Genomic DNA, 18,907 nt, shown 5'->3' with positions numbered 1-18,907 from the left:
TTTGCTAGAGAAAAGAAGATGATATTTTATAGGCGGTATAAGTCTATCAAGATTGAACAAGCCTTTGAAAACTTTAGAGAAGTGATGAAGAAATGAACTGTGAGAACGATAGTGTAGAACTTCAAAGGAACATAGACAGGTTGGGCAGACAAGTGGCAGATGAAATTTAACATGAAATGTGAAGTGATTCATTTTGTTAGGAAGAACACAGAGGGACAATATAAAATAAAGGCTACAATCCTAAAGGGGATGCAGGAGCAGAGGGACGTGGGTATTTATGTGCATAAATTATTGAATGTAGCAGGACAAGTTGTGAGCACAGTTAATAAAGCAAAGATAAAAACAAAAAGCTAAAAGCTACTGCGAATGCTGGAAATCCAAAAGAAAAACAGAATTACCTGGAAAAACTCAGCAGGTCTGGCAGCATCGGTGGAGAAGAAATCAGTTAACGTTTCGAGCCTTCACGGCCCTTCGGCAGAACTGAAGCATAGTTAGGAGAAAGGAGAAATATAAGCTGGTTTAAGGTGGGGGGGGCGGGGGGGTGTGAAGAGAGAAGTTGAGGGTGTGGTGATTGTGGAGATAAGCAAGCCGTGATAGGAGCAGATAATCAAAAGATGTCACAGACAAAAGGATCAAAGAGGTGTTGAAGGTGGTGATATTTGTCTAAGAAAAGTGCTAATTAAGAATGGAAGACGGGACACTCAAAGTACAGCTCTAGTGGGATCTTCCTCCCACAGCTTCCAACTTGATAGTAGACCAACCTCGGACAGCCCGCTTCTACCTCCTACCCAAAATCCACAAACAGAACCTGTCCTGGCAGACCAATCGTGTCAGCCTGTTCCTGCCCCACGGAACTCATTTCTCGTTATCTTGACTCCCTTCTCTCTCCCCTTGTCCAGTCCCTTCCCACCTACATCCGTGATTCCTCTCACACCTTACGTCACATCAACAATTTCCAGTTCCCTGGCCCCAACCGCTTCCTCTTCACCATGGATGTCCAATCCCTCTACACCTCCATCCCCCACCAGGATGGTCTGAGGGCCCTTAGCTTCTTCCTTGAACAGAGGCCCCAACAATCCCCATCCACCACTACTCTCCTCCGTCTGGCTGAACTTGTTCTCACACTGAACAATTTCTCCTTAAACTCCTCTCACTTCCTCCAAATAAAAGGTGTGGCTATGGGTACCCGCATGGGCCCCAGCTATGCCTGTCTCTTTATGGGGTATGTGGAACATTCCTTGTTCCAGTCCTACTCCGGCCCCCTCCCACAACTCTTTCTCCGGTACATCGATGATTACTTCGGTGCTGCTTCATGCTCTCGTCGGGACCTGGAAAAATTTATTAATTTTGCTTCCAATCTCCACCCCTCCATCATTTTCACATGGTCCATCTCTGACACTTCTCTTCCCTTCCTTGACCTCTCTGTCTCAATTTCTGATGATAGACTGTCCACCAATATCCATTACAAGCCTACCGACACCCACAGCTACCTCGACTACAGCTCCTCACACCCCGCTTCCTGTAAAGACTCCATCCCATTCTCTCAGTTCCTTCGCCTCCTTCGCATCTGTTCTGATGACACTACCTTCAAAAACAGCTCCTCTGACATGTCCTCCTTCTTCCTTAACCGAGGTTTTCCATCCACGGTCGTTGACAGGGCCCTCAACCGTGTCCAGCCCATATCCCGCGCATCCTCCCTCACGCCTTCTCCTCCTTCCCAGAAACATGATAGGGTCCCCCTTGTCCTCACTTATCACCCCACCAGCCTCCGCATTCAAAGGATCATCCTCCGCCATTTCCGCCAACTCCAGCATGATGCCACCACCAAACGCATCTTCCCTTCACCCCCCCTGACGGCATTCCGTAGGGATCGTTCCCTCCGGGACACCCTGATCCACTCCTCCATCAACCCCTACTCCTCAACCCCCACCTATGGCACCTCCCCATGCCCACGCAGAAGATGCAACACCGCCCCTTCACTTCCTCTCTCCTCACCGTCCAAGGGCCCAAACACTCCTTTCAAGTGAAGCAGCATTTCACTTGCATTTCCCCTAACTTAGTCTACTGCATTCGTTGCTCCCAATGCGGTCTCCTCTACATTGGAGAGACCAAACGCAAACTGGGCGACTGTTTTGCAGAACACCTGCGGTCTGTCCGCAAGAAAGACCCAAACCTCCCTGTCGCTTGCCATTTTAACACTCCACCCTGTTCTCTTGCCCACATGTCTGTCCTTGGCTTGCTGCATTGTTCCAGTGAAGCCCAACGCAAACTGGAGGAACAGCACCTCATCTTCCGACTAGGCACTTTACAGCCTTCCGGGCTGAATATTGAATTCAACAACTTTAGATCTTAAACTCCCCCTCCCCCCATCCCCACCCCGTTTCTCCCCCCCCTTTTTTTTTCAATAATTTATATAGATTCTTCTTTCCCCACCTATTTCCATTATTTTTAAATCTAAAACTAAAGCCTTGTTAGTCTTTTCCACCCCACCCCCACTAGAGCTGTACTTTGAGTGTCCTGTCTTCCATTCTTAACTAGCACTTATCTTAGACAAATATCACCACCTTCAACACCTCTTTGATCCTTTTGTCTGTGACATCTTTTGATTATCTGCTCCTATCACGGCTTGCTTATCTCCACAATCACCACACCCTCAACTTCTCTCCCCCCGCCCCCCCCCCCACCTTAAACCAGCTTATATTTCTCCTTTCTCCTAACTATGCTTCAGTTCTGCCGAAGGGCCGTGAAGGCTCGAAATGTTAACTGATTTCTTCTCCACCGATGCTGCCAGACCTGCTGAGTTTTTCCAGGTAATTCTGTTTTTGCAGTTAATAAAGCATATGGCTTTCTCGGCTTTATTAATAGGGGCATAGAGTACAAAAGCAAGGAAGTTATGTTAAAATTGTAAAGAACACTGGTTCAGCTTCAACTGAAATATTGTGTCCAATTCTGGGTGCCACACTTTAGGAAAGATGTGAAGGCATTAGACACGGTGCAGAAAAGATTCACAAGAATAGTTCCAGGGCTGAGGAACTTAAGTTACATAGATAGACTGGAGGAGTTGGGACTCTTTTCCTTCAAGAATAAAACATTTAGAGGAGATTTGGTAGAGGTATTCAAATTCATGAGGGGTCTGGAGAGGGTAGGTAGAGAGAAACTGATCCCATTAGTGGTAGGAGCAAGAATGAAGGGGTACAGATTTAAAATAATTGACAAAAGAAGCAATGAGGAAAAACTCTTTCGTACAGCGAGTGTTTCGGATCTGGAGTGCGCTGCCTGAGGTGTGGTGGAGGCAGGTTCAGTAGAGGCATTCAAGAGGGAATTGGATTATTAATTGAAAATAAAGAATGGGCAGAGCTACATGGAGAAGGCAGGGGAGTAGCACAAGGAACTGCTCCTTTGGAGAGCCATCACAGGTATGATGGATCGAATGGCTCCTTCTGTGCTGTTTCAATTCTGTGATTCTGTGATGCTAATAGAAGAATTTGAAAATAGTGTTTCTTTGGCGATAAGGTTCCACCTGGAAGATTATAAAACTTCTAAGATAAGAGAAGCTGTAGTGATGGCAGATGACTACAAATTGTCTCGCAAGAATGTTAGTAATAGGCGATTGTTTATGAACTCACACAGAAACTGGAGAGAAATCCAATTCCCTCTGGATCAAAGTGAGGAAAATGGCCCTGGGAAGAAACAGATTCTCCTCAAAGTAGTAAGAGAGACAGTCCAGAGGCTAAGGTTGATTCAAAGGTACCCGCATGGTATCTTTGCCATTAAAAATGACATGTAAAGCAGAATTCTGGAAATTAAAAAGCACAATTGTAGCATTTGTAAGATTGCACATTGCTCCTCCAGGACTTACTGTCCCAGTGGATAAAAATGATGACAAATCTGTAGGTTCGCCAGTATTCGTTATTACTGCATTCTTGCACAGGGTGCAAGAAATTATGCAAGTTTTCTGTTTCTACTTCTACTGCTTTAGTTGTGTCAGCATCACAGGCTAATATCTGTATTCTGCTAACATTTATTTGGCAATGCTATCTAAACCAGGCACTGCTGCGATGGTAGTCACAATAATGAAATCTTTTACATGCAAGTAATCTGAAGATGGATTTTGAAGATTTCAAGTGATGGGGCTGTGACTATTTCCTTTGGCAACTTGCTCCATTGTCCTTGGGAAGAAAATTTGTTGATACACTGTCTTGGAAACAAATGGTTTTTGTAGTTTGTGTGGTTGGCTACCTCGTGTTTTGTCGTTGCCAGAGGGCACCAGGCATTTGTTTCTGTCAATTCCCACCAGTACATTCCATATTTTATAGAACACAAATGCCCTCATTCTTGTCTGGTGAGGTACGAAAGCTAATTGCCATTCTTAGAGATACAGAATCAGCGCAGTCACTGATATTGGCAGATGATGGGATTTTCCCTCCAGAAAATTTGTTAAATATAAATGTACGGATAACAGGGTATTGATGGGAACTTTATATTGTTAATTTGAATTGTGATTTAATTAGTGGTCCCATAATTGTGGGGATTGTGCCTAATTTGACAAACGATGGGTGTAGTATTTTTTTATTAGGAAATGACTTGGCTGGGGATAAATTATTGCTGTCTCCAGTGGTTCTGGAACAACCTGTTGAGACTGCAGAAACTGAAGTTGTGTAAGAAAAATCGAGTGACATAAAAGAATCAATGGGCAGAATTTTCTGTGCCCGCTGGCAGCAGGCGTGACAGGTGGTGTGAGCAGATAATATGGCGCAATCGGTTTCACAACCGTGGGAAGACAGGTCGATGATGTTCTGCTCAGCCGGTATTAGGCTGAGGATCAGGATATTGTTAAAAGGCCATCCCGCCAGGCTTTTGGACCCCTGCCGGATCATCCATCCACCTTCAGCGGGAAAGCATGTCAACATGTCTCACGTCGATGTGCACGTGGGCAGCCTTCACTTTGGGGGAACTGAGGTGAGTGAACAGCATCGTTCTCCAAAACACGCCAGGGTCGTCTGTTGCTTTGCAAGCTTCAGGGGCACCTGGGTGAAGTGCCGCCCTGCCAGGGAGGCAACTGTTGTCGGGGGTGTGTGTCTGGGGGCAACTGTTGCTGTTGTCAGGGGTGTCGAGGGGGTCAACTGCTGCCCTGGCGTGGATCCCGAGCACAAGGAATCAAGGTGGGGGCAGGGTAGGTGAGGGGAGTGGCCACGCATTAGGGGGACCTGTATAAACTGACCCTGCCTCTGCAACTGAGGCAGTTCAGGCGCATCGACATGATTAGGATCGGGCTCCTAAACTGCCTGCTGGAGGCACTCACCCCTTGCAATCTCAGCATCATGGTTAGGGGCAGTCTCCCCCATGTCGCAGGCTGACAGGGCAGCCATGCAACGCACTCAACTGTGGCCATCCGAGGGGTGACCAGCACTCTCTGGAATGCTTTAAGGGGCAATCACACAGGGCCAGGAAAGGTGCTATGTACACCCATGCTAACCACATTTCTCTCTTTTTCATGCCGCAGGAGGACCACATCAGGGGCTTGGATCCTGGTGACCTAGATGTATGCCTGGTGGCCTACAGAGAGCGAACAAGATGGAGGAGAGAGTGACTGAGGCACTGGCCGCGCAAAGGCAGGAGCAGCAACCTCATGAAGAAGAGGCAGCAGGGGCTCCTGCACACGCTGCCCAGGAGCGACAACGAGCTGTGGTTGGTCGGTGCCTAGCAACACCCAGGGTCCATAGACACCACCTGCCATTCCTGCAGATGACTGAGAACCAGTGTCGCCGACGACTGTGCATGTCTAGGGACCTGGTCGCTCACATCTGCCACTTACTGCAGGACTTGGCGCCAAGGGGACATGGAGGGCATCCACTGCCAGTGGCTGTGAAAGTGATAGCGGTGCTCAATTTCTATGCCAGTGGCTCCTTTCAGGGCTCCACAGGTGACCTCTGTGGGATTTCATAATCCGCCACCCACAAATGCATCCATGAAGTCATGGATGCCATCTTCTCCATGGCACACAACTTTGTGCATCTCGCCTGGGACTGGGACAGCCAGGATGCAAGGGCCACTGGATTCACCCATATCTTGGGATTCCCACAGGTGCAGAGTGCGATTGACTGCACCTATGTGGTCTCAGGTCTCCATCACTGCACACGGTGGACAACATCAGCTGCAAGGGATTCCACTTACTGAATGTGCAGCTGGTATGCAACCACCAGAAACGCATCCTGCAGGTGGGCACATGGTTTCCAGGGAGTGTGTACGACGCCCACATCCTCAGCCGGTCACAGATCCCTGGAGTCTTCCAGGTTCCACAGAAGCTGCAGAGATGGCTCCTCGGGGACAAGGGCTACCCGCAGAGACTGTGGCTGATGACAACTGTGCGGCGGCCTCAGACTGCAGCAGAGCGACGCTATAATGAGGCTCCTGCGCAGCTCGCAACTTGGTGGAACAGACCATTGGGGTGCTGAAAATGAGGTTCCAGTGCCTGGACCGGTCTGGTGGAGCCCTGCAACACAGTCCACAGAGGGTGTCACTCATCAGCATCGCCTGCTGCACCCTTTACAACCTGGTGCTGCAACGGGTAGAGGAGCTGGCTGAGGAGGGGCTGGAAGAGCTGAAGCTATCCTCCGATGAGAAGGACACTGATGGGGATGAGGGTGAGGGGGTCCTCAGAGGTGACAATGATGGGGCTGAGGCCCTAGCACTAGCCAGGCGAGGCATGTGTGCTCGGGAAGCCCTCATAGCTGCTAGATTTGTGGAGGATGATGACAACATGCAGTGGGGTGACCCCCATAGATCCTCACATTGCTTTTGTGAATGTTTGACTCCAGTCTGGCTTATGGCAGCATGAATACCCTTTGTGAGAACGCTCCTGTTATGGGGACGCAGTGAAGACCCTAATAGTCGCTTGAGTGCAGGAGGGTGATGATAACATGTGTGAGGACATTCCATAAATTTTCACACAGCCTCTGAGAACGTTTGACTCCTGTCTGGCCGAGGGCAGCTCGCTTGTGCTCCATGATCAAGGCCATATCATAGAGACACAGCCATGAAACGTTAGAAGCACCTGATGCTTTGTCTGCCTTCAGAAGCTGGAGCACAGCATCACTGGTCACAGATGCTGGTGTGTTGGGGGCCAGCCTGGTGCTGAGAGCACACAGAGAGTATGAGAGAACTGTGGTGCCTGCCCACTGCATTCTGGCAGCAATGACAAGCACTGTCGAGGTGCAGGCATCAGTAATGTGTCTAGGGAGTGTGAGGCCGGAACATCACTTTGGTCTGAAGGCTGCACAGAGCAAAGGGAAGAGGCCCTGGACTGAGACACCTGCCTTTTATCTTGTGCAGAAAGGTTTCACATCTGAGTGACAAGAACACTGCTCATCAGAACAATGAGCCAGAGGCAGGGAGACAGTCTTGAGAGTTTATTGACAGTAGTGGACAGTATGTACAATTGATCAACACCCGTGCCTGGCTGTGCAACTAATTCTCCTTGCGGTCATTCCTAACCCTGCTGCTATGCCTTGGTGCTCCCCTGGACATCCACAGCGGAGGTGGAGGCAGCCTGCTGACTGCTACGCCCTGTCTGTGATGACTTTGGTGGGTGTTCTCTGGAGGGTTGAGACTTGGGGGGCCCCGGACTACTTTCAGGGTCCTGTGTGGCAGTGGCACCCTCCTCGGACTGTGCAGCTGGAGCTGCTAAGGGCACAGGAAGAGGGGATTTGGATAGGCCGGACATTCCTGGAGTCACCTGGGTGGATGGCCCCGAGTGTGCATCTGCTGATCCTCCTCCCTATGGGTGACTGAGGGCCCCTGGCTGACTCCTTGAGGTGAAGGGGTAGCTGGAGTGAGACTGAGCTGCCCTGCAACCCTCTCATGTACACACTGTTGTAGGCCAACTATGGCACAGGCGATGGAGTTAAGCCAGTGCAGCAGCGCAGGAGCGATGTCCTGGACCAAGGTCTCCATGGCGGCTGCCATCCTGACAGTGTTGACCTCGGTGTGTTGGCATGCCGGCGCTATCACCTCAGACTGAAGGCGGACGGACTCCTCCATTGTGCCTTGCAATCTGAGGAGTGCAGCGGATATCCCTTCCTGGTGTTCCTGAGCTTGTCTTTGCAGCTCCAGCAACTGTGACATGACTGAGTCCAGAGGCTTGTCATCTGACTCAGACTCAGCAAATTTCTGGCCTCCAGCAGTCTGAATGCCGGGGACCTGGGAAATCCCTGCATCTGCCCGCTGTGGATCAGACAGTGCGATGTGCTCACCAGATTGTGATCCTGTGTCTATTCTGGAGCTAGGTCCCATCAAGGTGTGTGTCCCTGCGCTGGTGGAGGGTGTGGGTGAGCGCAGTGACAGGACTTCAAAGAGGGTGCCTCCAGACATCCCTTTGGAGATTTCTTTGGGGCTTGATTGGAGGCCCCGGGTCATGGGCTCTGATGGCTGTTTGGCAGATGTGCCTGCGAAATCAAGGAGAGATATTTAGTGTATGGCAATGGCCTGTGGAAGAGGACACAACACTCACAGCATGGTTGTCTGATGGATGTTGCATTGCTGGACCCTCACTTGGTAGAGCAGCGCCGACCTCACCGTCAGCACAGGACCGGTCCCAGTCATCCCCGGCCAGCTGAATGGCTTTGTTTTCAAAGTCCGTGAGGACCTCCATTGGTCTGCGACCTCTCCCTCTTGTTGTGTGCCAGCTTGTCCTGCATGGATAGAGATGGAGAAAGTGTAAGCAGAACGTCTGCCGGGCCAGATGATAAATGTGCCTGGCTTGTTCAGGTGGTGAGTGGTCCCATGGATGGCCTGAGGACAATGAAGGTGTGTGTGAGAGAGTGAATAGTGATGTCCCTTAAACCGGTAATGTGTGAGATCTCTGTGGATGTGTACTAGGCTTGTGAGTGTGTGAGTTGAGAGTAATGAAAAGAGTGACTTACCCTGGTAGAACGGAGATCATTCGTCCTCTTGTGGCACTGGGTGGCTGACCTCCTCTGAAGGGCATTGGTGCTGACCACTGCTGCCACCGCCTCCTAAGCCAGATTGGTCACATTGCTGCCCATCCTGCAGCCAGAGCGGGGGTAATGCACATCCCGGCGGGCCTCCACGGCATCCAGCAGTCGCTCAAGGGACCCGTCAGTAAACCGGGGATCTGAGGTCTTTTTCCCTTTGCTGGCCATGTCTCCCGGGCAGCGGTGGTGAGCTGGTAGCAATGAGCGGTGTGCTGGTGGCTGCCTTTTAATCATGGCGGCCAGCGTGATGCAACAGCAGGGTGATGGCAGGAGGGCGAATGAGAGCCCGCCCACCATGGAAATGGCGTGTTTCCCAGGAATGTATAGATAATTTGGCAGGTTTGGGACGATACGGTGTGAAAACCCACCATCGCCGTCAGCAGGTTGAACGCCATTTTGCCTGCTCGCTACCGCACTTGGTGCAAATTTGGGAAAATTCTGCCCAGTATTCTTGTAACTCTGCTGTGAAAATAATTGTTTCAACTAAAGATACGCCCAAAGAATCAGGAACTCAAACTGTTTATGTTAAAAGGACATTGGAGCAACAAATTGAAAACAGAGTTAATGGCAGTTGGAGGCAAGATAAAGACATGTAGGTAAAAAATGAACAAGGTGTGACAGAGCAGATGGCAACAGTACTCAAAGCTAATGATGAAACAAAGGAAAAAATACTTTGAAACAGAGTAGCACATCTGCAATGAATACTGATACAGAGAGCTATGAGGAAGGATACATGATTTCAACATAAATTAAAACTTTAAATGGGGATGCGATTGCTCTTGCTAGAAAAGAACTGGACAAGGCTTGAACTGAACGGAAAGATAAGAAGCAAAAAGAAATTAAAAAGATTTGTGAACTGGCAGAAGGGAGCATCAAACTTTTCTGGATGATCATCAACATATACTTAACGAAGTTCTTAAAGCAGCTAAGTAGAATTTTATTTGACAGAAAAATGAGCTGCTTGCACAAAAGGATGTAGTGTGTCTCCAGAAAAGAACACTGAATGATTAAATAATGGAAACAAGCAAGATAACATTGATCCTGAATTTAAACAGGATAGGGTGAATTAAATTGTTATGTAGGAGAATTTGGATGTATGGCTGGTTGGGACTTTCTTTACAGACTTGGACATTAAAAAACATTCAAATATGGAAAATAATGGAAATCAGGCATTAAACCTGCACAGTGTGGTTCAGAGTGTGTTTTAAAATGTGAAAACTCTGATAGAGATTTAATGCCTGACTTTAAAGAAGAATAAAGGAAATTGGTGAATCCAGAGGTTAACAAGTTCTTTGACATGAGATTTCTTAATTTACATTCAGAAACTGGGAGGTTTGCCAGCAAACAGCAATATTGTTCTTAACAAGGTCAACCATACCAAACAAATTGTGAAACATTTGGGCACATCACAAATATTATGTCAAGGTCCAGATTGTGCAAAATCTAATACCAATTTTAAAATCCAACATATAGGGTGTAAAATCACAGTACAATCTTTTAACTGAGGATGTGGAAATGCTGTACTTCTGACGCAAACTGAAAAAGGAGATCTTATGAGCAGATTGAAAGAATGTGAAATGACGAGAAGTAAAAGAAACTCTCATTTGCAATAGAGTTGTGACTCTAAGAACTCACACAAGGGAGACTTTGGCCAGGATTTTCCCCTCGGCGATTTGGGGGCGGGGCCCGCTCGCCGAGGGGAAAATGATGTGGGATGACATCGGGAGGAACCCCCGACGTCATCCCGGTCCCTTTAAATATTCACGAAGGCGGGCGGACAGCGAAATCAGCTGTCCGCCCATCGACATGTCAATGGCCAATTGAGGCCATTGACAGGCTATTTAACATTATTAAATACCCTGCCGGCCAACCTTAAGGCTGGCAGGCAGGCCAGGAGCCCCAGCAGGCTGCAGATTATTAAATGAAACTTCTACCACTGGTGGGATGAAGTTTCATGTCTGTTTTTTAAAAATGTAATACATTTTATGTGTTTATTATTAGCATGTCCCATCTCGTGTGACATTGTCACATGAGGGGGACATGTTAATAATTTTAATATTTATTTATTTTTAGAGTTTACTTACCTTTCACTAAACTTCCTGAGACAGGACTTTTGCCTCAGGGAGCAGTGTGTTCTTTCGTGCGCATGCGCGAAAGAGCGCACTTTGACAGTTGGGGATTCCCTCCGCCCCGGAACAGGAAGCACATGTCGGGCAGGCCGCTGGGCGAGCCTTAATTGGCCCGCCCACTCAAAATGGCAGCGGGCCCCGTTTTGGCAGTGGGGTTCGGCTGTCCTCCTGCTGCCGAGCCGGTGGGGCCCACCCACCAGCCAAGGGCTAAATTCTGCCCTTTAAATCGTAATTGTCACGTGTTCATAGTTGTTACGGGGTTAGTCTTTAAAAATCACAGATTCACAGAATTTTAACTGCACAAAAGGAGGCCATTCAGCCCATCATGTCTGCACCAGCTCTCCAAATGAGCATTATGACCTAGTGCCATTGCCCTGCCTTTTCCCCGTATCCCTGCACATTATTTCTATTCTAAAAATTGGGCAAGACGAAATGTTTAATGGTGAAATGTGACAAAAGGGGAAAGGATATTACCTGTACTGTAGGTAGTAAGTTTTGTTAAAATTATAACAGTGTGGTATTTTGCTAGTGGTGTAGAAAAATCATGACTATAGTAATGCTTTTTCTAATCACCTCGAAGGTCAATGGCAGCAGATACATGGGAACACCACCACCTGCAAGTTCCTTTCCAAGCCACATGCCATCCTGCCTTGGAACCATATCACCGTTCCTTCACTGTCACTGGGCCAAAATCCTGGAACTCCCTTTCTGTGGGCACTGCGGGTGTGCCTATACCATATGGCCCACAGCAGTTCAAGAAGGAGGCTCACCACCAATTTCTTAAGATCAATTGGGGGTGGGCAGTAAATGCTGTCCTAGCCAATGATGCCCACATCCAATGAAACAATATATTTTCAAAAATTGTTATGAATATACGTCTTAATGAGATGGTTATATTTTAAATGGTTTCCTTTTAATTTAATGTAAAACAGAATATTCTGAATGGGGTATGGTGTGATCATACAAATTCTGGCCAGAGACAAGCCCATGTGATCTGTAATCACAACTAATAGAAAACCAGATGACAAGCTTTCACACCTTGACACAAAATCAGGGCCACGTTTCTTCTTCTGGATAAAGACACACAGACTGAGAGACCCGAAGAGGGAAACAGAAACAGCTACTGCTGTGAAAGGCAGAGAAAAAGAAGGATGCTGCTGGGAACTGATTCTCTATTCAAAGAGACAGATGACTGAGTGGAATGATGTTCAAAGGACATTGGAACAATTGTTCTGGTCTGGTCGGGAGAAGGGAGCCAGCTGAAAAGCCGGGAGGAGCTTGGAACTGAATCTTTATAACTACATTAAGGAAAGATTGTGGTGTCATTGTGGTAACATCACTGTACAAGTAATGCAGAAACCCAGGCTAGTGCTCTGTGGACATTGATTCAAATCCCATCAGAGCAGCTAGTGGAATTTGAATTCAATTAATAAATCTGGAATTTAAAGCTAGTCTGAGTAATGGTGACCGTGAAACTATTGTCGATTGTCACAAAAACCTACGTGGTTCACTAATGTCCATTACAGAATGAAATCTGCTCTCCTTACCCGGTCTGGCTCACTGGCGACTCCAAACCTCAGCACTGTGGTTGACTCTTAATTGCCCTCTGAAATGGCCTAGCAAGCTATTCAGTTCAAGGGCAGTTATGGATGGGCAACAAATGCTGGCCTTGTCAATGACTCCCACATTCCATCAAAGAGTAAAAAGAAAAAACATAAATAAAAACAGAAAATGCTGGAAAAAACTCAGCAGGTCAGGCAGCATCTGTGGAGGGAGAAACAGAGTTAACATTTTGAGTCCATATCTGCTGGGACGGTGGTGTAAAATATTTTGATCGTGTTAATTAATTAATTAATGGGAAAGTACCTTTTTCCTATTTTGGTGCATTATTTGCCTATTAAGTGATATTTATTCTATGTTGATTATCATCTGTCACGTAAAAGTCTTAAAACATCCAATCCTGTTGTGCAATTCTTTCCTTCAGTTGCTGAGAAATTCATCTTTTAAAAAAAAAAGTTATTGGTCTCTGTGGGGATTATAACAATGGACTAACTAAGATGTCCTTGCCTAAAACTGTTGTGGTATCTGAGAACCACTGCCTGGGTAGATGGTTTAGCTGGTTCTAATTTACGTTCACAGAACGTTTATTCTGAGGATGTAAATCAAAGTGAGCTGAAGGTAACTTAATAACAACACTTCAATATAAATTGTCTAAAATTACCTGCTGGCCAAAGAGTGAAAAATCTCAAAACTTTGACAGTTTTGAAAAGTTACAAGACATTTGAATTGATTGTTGTGTGGAGATTGTGTTACAAAGCTTTGCTTTTCTTAGTACAATGTGACAACATAATTAATGTCATTATTTAGATACTCACATCTAACACTGTCTTCTCTTCTATTTTAGACATGGATTATGTTTTTGCATACTGCAGTGGGATTATTCTAACCAGTACAATCTATTTTCTCATATACTGTGCAGTGAAGAAAAACAAACCAAGTGTTTATTCAACAGCAATATTACCCGGTAAGGTGAATTGATGAACAGTCACAATGTCTATATAATGTTGCTAGCATGGCAATTCTTAGCTATTCAGGAGATTTCAACAAAATAGTTTTAGTGCTCTTTATCAGTGATTGTAAAGGTTTCCATACAATGTACCAATACCGTGGTCCCTAGGCCAACCAACAGTAACTTCCAACTACCTGCACTAAATATAAAAATACGGATTCTCTGTTTTTAGTTTGCTGTTCAAGGGGTATTGGTTTGACATCCTACTACTGAGCAATTAGCAGACAAGCAACTTTCTCGGTGAAGTCCGCAAGTGTTGAAGAGTTTTCTGATGGAGCATGAATTTTCAGTTAGTTTGTGCTCCGCTGGTTTGAATTAGTTCATGTGTTGGAATGATGAAAGACCTAGAGGACAACATTCAAGGGCCTTGGCAAGACTAAAAACTGGAGAAATGTTTCTCCAATCTGTGATGTGGATTGGACTCTCATCAAAAATATACCAATTTTCTCCTGAGAAAAGAAAACATAAGTATTCAATCAGGAAAAGTATAAGGATAAGAATAGACTGAGATGATTGCACAGTACATGACCGTTCTTATTCAAATGTGGAAAACAAATGGATAAAGTTGAATAATGAAGGTATAAGGATAACTATCATTTTAGAACAACTTAATTACTTTTGGAAATTGTGGATGAAGATGTAAAATATTCCCCCGGGGATAAAATGAGTGAGATGAAACCTCTGATGGGATTAATTGTAATTGTCTGTAAAGGAACCGTCATACGACATTTCATTCTATGTTTTTGTCAATTTTGTGGATTATTTGACCATTTTTTTCAATGAAAGGGTTTTGGGATTGTGTCTTGTTTGCATTGCATTTTAAAACAGCAAATTTGCAGAGGTTTTAAAAAAGGTCACAGGCTGCAAGGATTGAAAATGGGCCAATTTGTGTGGAATGTTACAGTTCACATCCTAATTCAAGTTGAACAATTAGGGTCAACTTTCTCATTGCAGGCCCATTAAGCCAGGGTGTTCTTGATTCACTTTGAGCAAGATAGGAAATAGTACAGAACTTGAGTATTGCTGAAAAAAGAGGAATGCTGTGAAAAGCTTCGACAGCGTGTCTCTTTTATCACCAGTAACAGGAAATATTTTATTAAACTAGCACTCCAAGGCAGGAAAGGAGAGGTAGCTGGTTTTAGCAACTGATGAAGCACTGAATGGGAAAAGAGTCAAGAGGGCCCCCCTCTGACATGGTGCACAGGGTAAAGGAACAAAAGAAACACATAATCAACCTGTCTGTGGAGGTAAAGTGGCTTACTGAGGAGAAACTTCCTCTTCTCAACTCCAGAGCCAGTCAGGTCAAAAGAAGTTACTTGAGCTCACTAGGGACAGTGTGACAACTTTTTATTATTTACCTTGCTCTGAAGGGAGTTTCTTTAACTGTTGAATCAAGGTGAGATTTGATTACATTTATTAGGCTCTAGGTTTACTTTATATAAAATTAGGAAGCTTAATGATTTGCCTCTGGCCTATAATTATCACACCCTGTTCCAGTCTCTGTTCAGAAAGATTGAAGAAACACACTTAAGGGCACATCGAAGCCATGATATCCAGTTCAGATCACAAAGATTCTTATATCTATACCCCTGGGTTACCCTACTGTATAAATAGATATTTGGCAGCTTAGGCACACCCTTGAATGCAAGAAGCTTGGACTCCTAATGGGAATGCCCAGCTCCATTGTACTTATGGGAATACTTAAAGCAGATCTAAATCTTGTGACAGCTTATTGAATACTTATGTGGCCTCATTAAATGCTAACACTAATTAAACTTACACGGAGGAGAAATACCTTTCTAACCTTAAGACATTAGTTAGTTAATCACCTTTCAGATTTACATTTATGATTTGGATTCAGAGATTGAATATAATTTGACAAAGTTTGCAAATAATACCAAATCAGGAGGGGCAGTTGTTTCTGAACAAAGGACTCAGGAAATATAGAATGAATTGGGCAAAATATGTGATTGGGCAGAACAATTGCAAATAAAATTTAATATGAATAAGAATAAATCACTGCATATAGGAAAGGAATAGGGTAAAGGATGTACTCCATGAATGGTGCTGAAGTATCAAAAGATTACACGCAAAACTCAACATGTCCAACCAACACTGAGTAGCAATCAACAAAGCCAATAGAATCTTGAACTGTATAAACCAGCACACAAATAATAAAGTTCTGAGCAAATTCTATTGTACTTTATTCACATCATGGGGGTAACTTTAAACTTCAACAGGGGTGAAAAACTGGCAATATCAGATTGTTTGTCCATTGTACACCCTATTCTGTGTCCTTTGAAGTTGGAAAGAAATATCAGGCAGGGTGTACAGTTGCTGCGATACTGCCAGTTATTCACATGCATTAAAATTTATGGTCTTGAGCTCTGCTTCCAGTTTGGGTCACTAAGACACAAGGAGATATTCAAATACTGGAGTCAGGATAGAGAATAGCCGTGAGGTGATGGCAAACAGCCCAGCAACGGCAGGAAGTCAATTAATGTCATTAAAGTGGTTATTAATGGCATTTTCCCCGGCCTTTCCAATTTTCCTAAAAGCGCCTGGGACCTCTGCAGTCTACATGTTTTGCCAGCTGACAAGTGGTGAGTGTGCAAATGAAAGTCCAAATGCTTGACATCTACATGCGATCTAACCTTCACTTGCCATAAATGGAAAGCCTCAGGTCATTCGTAGAGGCACAGGCCTGCTATTGCAGCAATCTCTCACGGAGACTGCTGCCATGGAGAGTGCTCGGGTTGAAGAAAAGCCTTCTAGCACCTTCATCCTCATCTCACTCACCTTGCATTGCATTGCTCCCACATGTGTCCCAATCATTGTAGCTGCACTCTCACTGCAGCCAGAGCGAAGGCTGCTGGCCACCCTCCCATTGGGCATGCTGATTGGCTTTCCCACCTCCTTTTATCACTCCCTGCCCCTAATTGAACAGATTCTCGGAGATGGTTTCTTAATTGTCGGGCTCCCATAAGGTTGGAAATTATGTAGGCATTGACCATAATCTTTATAGGTAGGGTGGGGGTGGTGCCAAAGGCCTGGAGAATTGCCAATGTTATACCTTTGTTCAAAAAAGGGTATAAAGGTAAACCCAGCAACTGTAGGCCAGTCAGTTTAACTTTGGTGATGGGAAACCTTTTTGAATTGATAATTCAGGTCAAAATTAACAGTCACTTGGACAAATGTGGGTAAATTAAGGAAAGCCATAGATTTGTTAAGGGTAAATTGTGTTTAATTAGCTTGCTTCAGTTTTTGATGAAGTGACAGAGAGGGTTGTCGGGGCTAATACGGCTATTGTGGTGTACATGGGCTTCCAAAAGAAATTTGATAAAGTGCCACATAACAGACTTGTCAACAAAGTTGAAACCCATAGAATAGTTTCAAAATTTGCGGGTGGCACAAAACATGGAAGTGTTGTGAACAGTAAGGAAGATAGCGATAGACCTCGAGAAGACATAGACAGACTGGTGGAATGGGCAGACAAGTGGCAGATGAAATTTAACGTAGAGGAGTGTGAAGTGATTCATTTTGATGGGAAGAATGAGGAGAGGCAGTATAAAATAAAGAGCATAATTCTAAAGGGGCTGCAGGGGTAGAGGGGTCTGGGTGTATATGTGCACGAGTCACTGAAAATGTCAGGGCAGGTTGAAAAAGGGGTTAATAAAGCCTATGGGATTCTGGGCTTTATAAATTGAGGACAAAAGCAATGAAGTTATGATGAACCTTTATAAAACTGGAATATTGTGTCCAGTTCTAGGCAGCACACTTTAGGAAAGAAACATTAGAGAGGGTACAGAAAAGATTCATGGGAGAATGGTTCCAAGGATGAGGAACTTCAGTTATATGGATAGATTGGAGAAGATAGGATTGTTCTCCTTGGAGAAGAGAAGGTATAGAGGAAATTTGATAGAGGTGTTCAAAATCATGAGGGCAGAGTAGATAAGGAAAAACTGCTCCCATTGGGAGAAGGGTAGGACTCCAACTTACGGTGATTGGCAAAAGAAGCAACAACAACATGAGGAAAAGATTTTTACGTGGTGCATGATTAGGATCTGGAATGCACTGTGGAGGCAGATTCAATCAAGGCCTTTAAAAGAGAATTGGATAATTATTTGAAAAGAAAAACATTGCAGGGCTATTACAGGAACATGCTGGTCATTAATGCCCAATTCTCTGAATTCCCAATTTGTTGAGCAGGCTCTGCACTAGGAGCAGAGTCTCCTAACATTCACAGGCAATTCTTCTGGCATTTCCTTTACAGAAACAAGCTGTCCAAATACAGATAATTAACGCTTCCCAATTTCTTTCATTCTTAGCTTTCTTTTCAGGACTCCTGTGGGGAATAGCAAACAGTGCGTGGTTCCTGGCAAACTATTTCCTTGGTGCAGTTATCACTTTTCCTCTTGTTACTGCTGTGAGTATTGCTTATATTTGTAACTGTATCAAAAATAACAGAAAACAAAATGGAAAATTCTGAATTATTGTTGAACTTGAATCAGAAAGGCTTTGGGAATATGAATCAGCTATTAGCTGTGCAGTGCTACCGACACTAAAATCACAAGCAGAACACACTGCTTAGCTTTTTTTAAGCAATGTTGACTATAAATATAACTGCTCGCAACGCCATTGTATCCCAAGGAGACACAGAGAATTGTTTTTAGCTCATTCTCAGGACATGGGCATTGCTGACAAGCTGCTCTGAGGAGGTGGTGGTGGATCTTCTTCCAGAGCTGCTGTTGTCCTTTGTAGCGATTTTATACAACCGACTGGCTTGCGAGGAAAGTTCAGAAAGAAACTAAGAGACAACCATGTCGGTGTGGACCGGAGTCACATGTAGGCCAAACTGGGTAAGGACAGCAGGTTTCCTTCCCTAAAGGACATTAGTGCACCCGTTGGATTTTTACAACAATCCAAAGCTTCATTAAAGACAAAATACTTGCATTTATAAATCATCTTCCATGACCTTAGGATGCCCCAAAGTGCTTTGCAGCTAATTGGTACATTTGAAGTATAGTCACTGTGGTATGTCGGAAACACAGTGCAGCCAACTTCTGCCCAGCAAGCTCCCACAAACAGCAATTAAATTCTCAAACTGCCCCAATGTGATTTGAACTCATACTTTCAGGATTATGTGTCCAAGCCTCTGGATGACTATTCCAGGAACATAATTACTACCACACCCACACAAATCCACAACTTAACCC

General features: G+C 45.1%; 1 protein-coding gene across 1 annotated transcript in view; it reads left to right on the top strand.

The window, feature by feature from the left end:
* LOC144684077 (transmembrane protein 144-like) overlaps window positions 1-18,180 on the top strand; it is a 76,807-nt gene extending 58,627 nt beyond the window's left edge. The window contains exons 9-10 of the mRNA XM_078548089.1: window positions 13,527-13,646; window positions 18,020-18,180. Coding sequence (XP_078404215.1) covers window positions 13,527-13,646; window positions 18,020-18,180 — 281 coding nt within the window. The remainder of the gene's footprint in view (window positions 1-13,526; window positions 13,647-18,019) is intronic.
* Window positions 18,181-18,907: the final 727 nt, after the last annotated feature.

This window comes from Cetorhinus maximus, chromosome 1 (assembly GCF_964194155.1).
Source record: "Cetorhinus maximus chromosome 1, sCetMax3.hap1.1, whole genome shotgun sequence".
NCBI lineage: Eukaryota > Metazoa > Chordata > Chondrichthyes > Lamniformes > Cetorhinidae > Cetorhinus > Cetorhinus maximus.
Note: the sequence above shows the minus strand (reverse complement) of the source record. Positions and strands in the feature narration are given on the sequence as shown.